We start from the raw sequence: 6,100 nt of genomic DNA, 5'->3' as shown, positions 1-6,100 counted from the left end.
GTGTATGTATATACATGTTTATGTGGGTGGGTTAGGCCATTCTTTCATCTGTTTCCTTGTGCTATCTCGCTAATGCAGGAGGCAGTGACAAAATATAACAAATATAAATGAATAAAATATATATATATATATATATATATATATATATATATATATATATTTTTTTTTTTTTTTTATACTTTGTCGCTGTCTCCCGCGTTTGCGAGGTAGCGCAAGGAAACAGACGAAAGAAATGGCCCAACCCCCCCCCATACACATGTATATACACGTCCACACACGCAAATATACATACCTACACAGCTTTCCATGGTTTACCCCAGACGCTTCACCTGCCTTGATTCAATCCACTGACAGCACGTCAGCCCCGGTATACCACATCGCTCCAATTCACTCTATTCCTTGCCCTCCTTTCACCCTCCTGCATGTTCAGGCCCCGATCACACAAAATCTTTTTCACTCCATCTTTCCACCTCCAACTTGGTCTCCCTCTTCTCCTTGTTCCCTCCACCTCCGACACATATATCCTCTTGGTCAATCTTTCCTCACTCATCCTCTCTATGTGCCCAAACCACTTCAAAACACCCTCTTCTGCTCTCTCAACCACGCTCTTTTTATTTCCACACATCTCTCTTACCCTTACGTTACTCACTCGATCAAACCACCTCACACCACACATTGTCCTCAAACATCTCATTTCCAGCACATCCATCCTCCTGCGCACAACTCTATCCATAGCCCACGCCTCGCAACCATACAACATTGTTGGAACCACTATTCCTTCAAACATACCCATTTTTGCTTTCCGAGATAATGTTCTCGACTTCCACACATTCTTCAAGGCCCCCTGAATTTTCGCCCCCTCCCCCACCCTATGATCCACTTCCGCTTCCATGGTTCCATCCGCTGCCAGATCCACTCCCAGATATCTAAAACACTTCACTTCCTCCAGTTTTTCTCCATTCAAACTCACCTCCCAATTGACTTGACCCTCAACCCTACTGTACCTAATAACCTTGCTCTTATTCACATTTACTCTTAACTTTCTTCTTCCACACACTTTACCAAACTCAGTCACCAGCTTCTGCAGTTTCACACATGAATCAGCCACCAGCGCTGTATCATCAGCGAACAACAACTGACTCACTTCCCAAGCTCTCTCATCCCCAACAGACTTCATACTTGCCCCTCTTTCCAAAACTCTTGCATTTACCTCCCTAACAACCCCATCCATAAACAAATTAAACAACCATGGAGACATCACACACCCCTGTCGCAAACCTACATTCACTGAGAACCAATCACTTTCCTCTCTTCCTACACGTACACATGCCTTACATCCTCGATAAAAACTTTTCACTGCTTTTAACAACTTTCCTCCCACACCATATATTCTTAATACCTTCCACAGAGCATCTCTATCAACTCTATCATATGCCTTCTCCAGATCCATAAATGCTACATACAAATCCATTTGCTTTTCTAAGTATTTCTCACATACATTCTTCAAAGCAAACACCTGATCCACACATCCTCTACCACTTCTGAAACCACACTGCTCTTCCCCAATCTGATGCTCTGTACATGCCTTCACCCTCTCAATTAATACCCTCCCATATAATTTACCAGGAATACTCAACAAACTTATACCTCTGTAATTTGAGCACTCACTCTTATCCCCTTTGCCTTTGTACAATGGCACTATGCACGCATTCCGCCAATCCTCAGGCACCTCACCATGAGTCATACATACATTAAATAACCTTACCAACCAGTCAACAATACAGTCACCCCCTTTTTTAATAAATTCCACTGCAATACCATCCAAACCTGCTGCCTTGCCGGCTTTCATCTTCCGCAAAGCTTTCACTACCTCTTCTCTGTTTACCAAATCATTTTCCCTAACCCTCTCACTTTGCACACCACCTCGACCAAAACACCCTATATCTGCCACTCTATCATCAAACACATTCAACAAACCTTCGAAATACTCACTCCATCTCCTTCTCACATCACCACTACTTGTTATCACTTCCCCATTTCCCGCGTTAGCAAGGTAGCGTTAAGAACAGAGAACTGGGCCTTAGAGGGAATATCCTCACCTGACCCCCTTCTCTGTCCCTTCTTTTGGAAAATTAAAAAAAAAACAAGAAAGGGGAGGATTTGCAGCCACCCGCTCCCTCCCCTTTTAGTCGCCTTCTACGACACGCAGGGAAAACGTGGGAAGTATTCTTTCTCCCCTATCCCCTATATATATATATATATATATATATATATATATATATATATATATATATATTTTGGAAAGGATCACAATTTTGCGCGTGATCAAGATATTCCTATGAGTTCACGGGGAAAATGAAACACGATAAGTTCCCAAGCGCACTTTTGTGTAATAATCACACCATCAGGAGAGACACAAGAGAGAAATATAAGTCAGTTGATATACATCAAAGAGACAAAGCTAGGACGCCATTTGGTAAACATGCTTACCAGATGGTGGCCTAGCTATGTCTCTTTGTTGTATATCAACTGACTGTTATATTTCTCTCGTCTCTCCCCTGATGATGTGATTATCACACAAAATCGCACTTGGGAACTTATTGTGTTTCATTTTCCCCGTGGACTCATACGAATATATATATATATATATATATATATATATATATATATATATACAAAGCATCTGGGTTAAACCATGGAAAGATCTGTGGGGCCTGGCTGTGGTTTTGGTGCATTACACATGATAACTAGAAAATGGATATGAACAGATGTGGCCTTTCTTCGTCTGTTCTGGCAACACCTATCAAAAGCAAGAAATGGCAATCAAATAGGAAAAAAAAATATATGAATTACACTGAATAAAGAGCAACTTCACAAGCAACATATAAAAGGGGTAATCAATATCAAGCTTATCAGTCATAGTTGTCAACCGTGACATCATCTTCAATGTTGCTTGGTGATGTCTCCACTTCTTCTTCCATGAAATCTCTGAAATATTGAAAGAAGTAATCAAAGTCCTCAGGATTCAAGGACTTATTATAAACTGTCTTCTTGAATCAACAAAAAATTCAACAAAGTTAAAAAATAATATGGCTTATGATTGATGCCTTTAATATAGTCTATATCCCCATCACATTTCTCTTATCCATGACTGAGAAAAAATGGTGCAGCAGGAAATCAAGGGAGTTTACAGAAATATCATAACCCCACAACAGGCTGTTATTTCTCGAAAACAATACCAAAACAAATAATGCAACCAATTACAGTAGAATATCATCTACCTATGGTAGCTTGAATAGACCACTGGTTTCTTAACCATAATGAAAAAGAGGCATTAACTATGAAATTCGAAGTATTTCTGGTATTGTACATTCTCATATGCCCAATACTAAATCTACAATAATTTGTGAATCATACCTCAAACATATGATAAAACTTTATCTCAAATGATTCACTGCATATACTTAAAGGAGGTAAATAGCTACCATGAATGATAAATCATATTCTGTGCTAAATAATCACAAAGAAAATTATAAAGAAGGGAGAAGCATAAAAGCACAAAATCCAAAAGCATTAAAATCCAGAAAGAACTAATGATTAGCCAACCGTTTAGGGATGTTCTTAGCAGAGGCAGTCAAAGATGTTTTTGTATCAGCTAATCATCAGCTGGTAGAGACTTTGTCTTGGCACAGCTGTGAGTATGAAATTGATTTGAATTACACAAATTAACTTTATAGCATAGAATGCAAAGTATACAAACAAAAATCCAAGTCAACTCCAGCTTCAAGTTATTACTCAAGAAGTCTGTGTCACTATGAGGAAAAGAAAGTGGATTATCTATGAAAAATCAAAGTTACAAAGGAAGAGGTTGAAAAAGTGAGAGATGAAGTACTCATATATCACAGTCAGGTGATGTTCAGTGATTGTAGTAGTAAAAGGAGGCACTATGAACCAACTTATCATATAGCTGAAAATGGCACATCAGACATACAAAAGAAAAATGAGTATAGACAGGATTTTAAATGCTACTATACTACAAAAAAATATCTCAACAAAGCAATACAAGTTTCCATTCTTGATATATAAATATATTACATAAACTCTACCTACCCCTCCATAATATTATCAGAAAATAACTGATTGGGCAATGTGAGGGAAACTGTTGTGGTGTTGAAATCATTCATGGGTTGTCTAGCTGCAAGGCGGCGTTCAACTTCTTCCCTACTCAACTGCCCATCACTGGCTTGTGTACTGCCAACAACTCCTCCAACAACCTGCCTACGTGCAGATACCTACAGAAAAGAATTATCATGGTTAAACTAACAGTAATAGTAAAACATATAATTCAATAGGGAACAAAAATGAAGAATATATATATCACAAAAATTATTCTTTTTACCTCATTCATACGTGTTCACCATTTTCTGAGTGTATACTTTTAGTATCATTATACCAATACTATTGTAATTATCATTATAATCATTCTTATTATTATCATTATTATAATCTTTTTCATACTTGGTCACCGTTTTCCACGTTAACAAGGTAGCACCAGGAACAGATGAATAAAGGGCACATCTGTCCACATCCATTCTCTTGCTGTCATGAGTAATACACCAAAACCACAGCTCCTTATAACACAATCAGGCCTCACAAACCCATCCATGGTTTACCCTGGATGCTTCACACACTCTGGTTTCAGTTCACTGGCAAGCACAGCAAACCCAGTATACCATGATGCTCCAATTCACTCTATTCAGTGCATGCCTTTCACCCTCTTGCATGTTCAGGCCCCAATCACTCAAAATCTTTTTCACTCCATCCTTCCATCTCCAATTTGGTCTCCCCATGCTCCCTGTTCCATCCACTTCAGACACATATATCCTCTTTGTTAACCTTCGCCAACTCATTCTCTCTATGTGTCCAAGCTATTTCAGCACAACTTCTTCCACTCTCTCAAACACTTCTTATTACCACACATTTCTCCTACCCTTTCATTACTTATTCGATCAAACCACCTAACACTGCACATTGTTCAAACATTTCCAACACAACCACCCTCCAGGAAACAGTCTTACCTATAACCCATGCCTTGCATCCATATAATATTGTTGGAACTATTATTCCTTCAAACATATCCATTTTTGCCCTCCCACATAAAGTTTTTTCTTTCCACGCATTCTTCAGTGCCCCTCTTCCATCCTATGACACTTCCTCTTCCATATCCACTCCCAGATGTCTACAACATTTTGCTTGCTCCAGTTTTTCTCCATTCAAACACACATCTCAACTAACATGTCCCTAAACCCTACTAAAGCTAATAATTTGCTATCATTCACATCACTCTCAACTTTCTCCTTTCACACATTCTTCCAAACTCAGTCACCATCTGCAGTTTCTATCTCAAATCCATTAACAGTGCTGTATCATCAGCAAACAACAAATGACTTACTTCCCAGGCCCTCCCATTCATCATCAACTACATGCTCGCTCATCTTTCTATGACTCCCATTTAACTCCCTCACCGCCCCATCCATAAACAAATTGAACAAATACAGTAACATTATTACAGCTCTGCTACATACCAACCTTCACCTGGAACCATTCACTCTCTTCTTTTCCTACACATGAATAAGCCTTACAATGTCGATAAAAACTCTGCTTCTAGCAGCTTTCCTCCCCCACCATACATTCTTACAACCTCCTACAAGACATTTCTATCGAACCTAACATATGACTTTCCCACATTCATATATGCCATACATAAATCCATCTGTTTTTCTAAGTATTTCTCACACATTCTTTACAGTAAACACCTGATCCACACATCCTCTACTACATCTGATATCACATTGCTCCTCCCCCAGCCTGATGCTATGTACATGCCTTCACCCTATCACTCAATACCCTTTCACACAATTTACCATTATCAACCTCCTTCTAAAGCTTTACTGAAAATTGCTCACCCAAACTCTAATTTGATCTCTTTTTCAATCCCCTTACCACCTGCTACTTTCTCTTGTACATTCCCTCGTCCTTTGTACTCCTTCCTTATAAGTAAAGCACAATTGCCTCTTTTTTCATTTTCACTTGCAACTTT

At 39.0% G+C, this 6,100-nt stretch overlaps 1 protein-coding gene across 6 annotated transcripts in view; it reads right to left on the bottom strand.

Annotated features, from left to right (window-relative positions):
* Nucleotides 1-1,751: 1,751 nt before the first annotated feature.
* LOC139749509 (uncharacterized) overlaps nt 1,752-6,100 on the bottom strand; it is a 130,047-nt gene continuing 125,698 nt past the window's right edge. Inside the window, exons 6-8 of one of the 6 annotated variants that reach the window (XM_071663452.1) lie at nt 4,111-4,292; nt 3,607-3,692; nt 1,756-2,988 (exon numbers count right to left, since the gene is read on the bottom strand). In XM_071663452.1, coding sequence (XP_071519553.1) covers nt 3,656-3,692; nt 4,111-4,292 — 219 coding nt within the window. In that variant the 3' untranslated portion in view covers nt 1,756-2,988; nt 3,607-3,655. Of the gene's footprint in view, nt 2,989-3,094; nt 3,693-4,110; nt 4,293-6,100 lie in introns of those variants that run through there. The other 5 variants (XM_071663455.1, XM_071663454.1, XM_071663451.1 and 2 more) reach the window with 5 other exon arrangements.

The sequence above is a fragment of the Panulirus ornatus genome, chromosome 7 (assembly GCF_036320965.1).
Source record: "Panulirus ornatus isolate Po-2019 chromosome 7, ASM3632096v1, whole genome shotgun sequence".
In the NCBI taxonomy this organism is placed as follows: Eukaryota; Metazoa; Arthropoda; class Malacostraca; order Decapoda; family Palinuridae; genus Panulirus; species Panulirus ornatus.
Note: the sequence above shows the minus strand (reverse complement) of the source record. Positions and strands in the feature narration are given on the sequence as shown.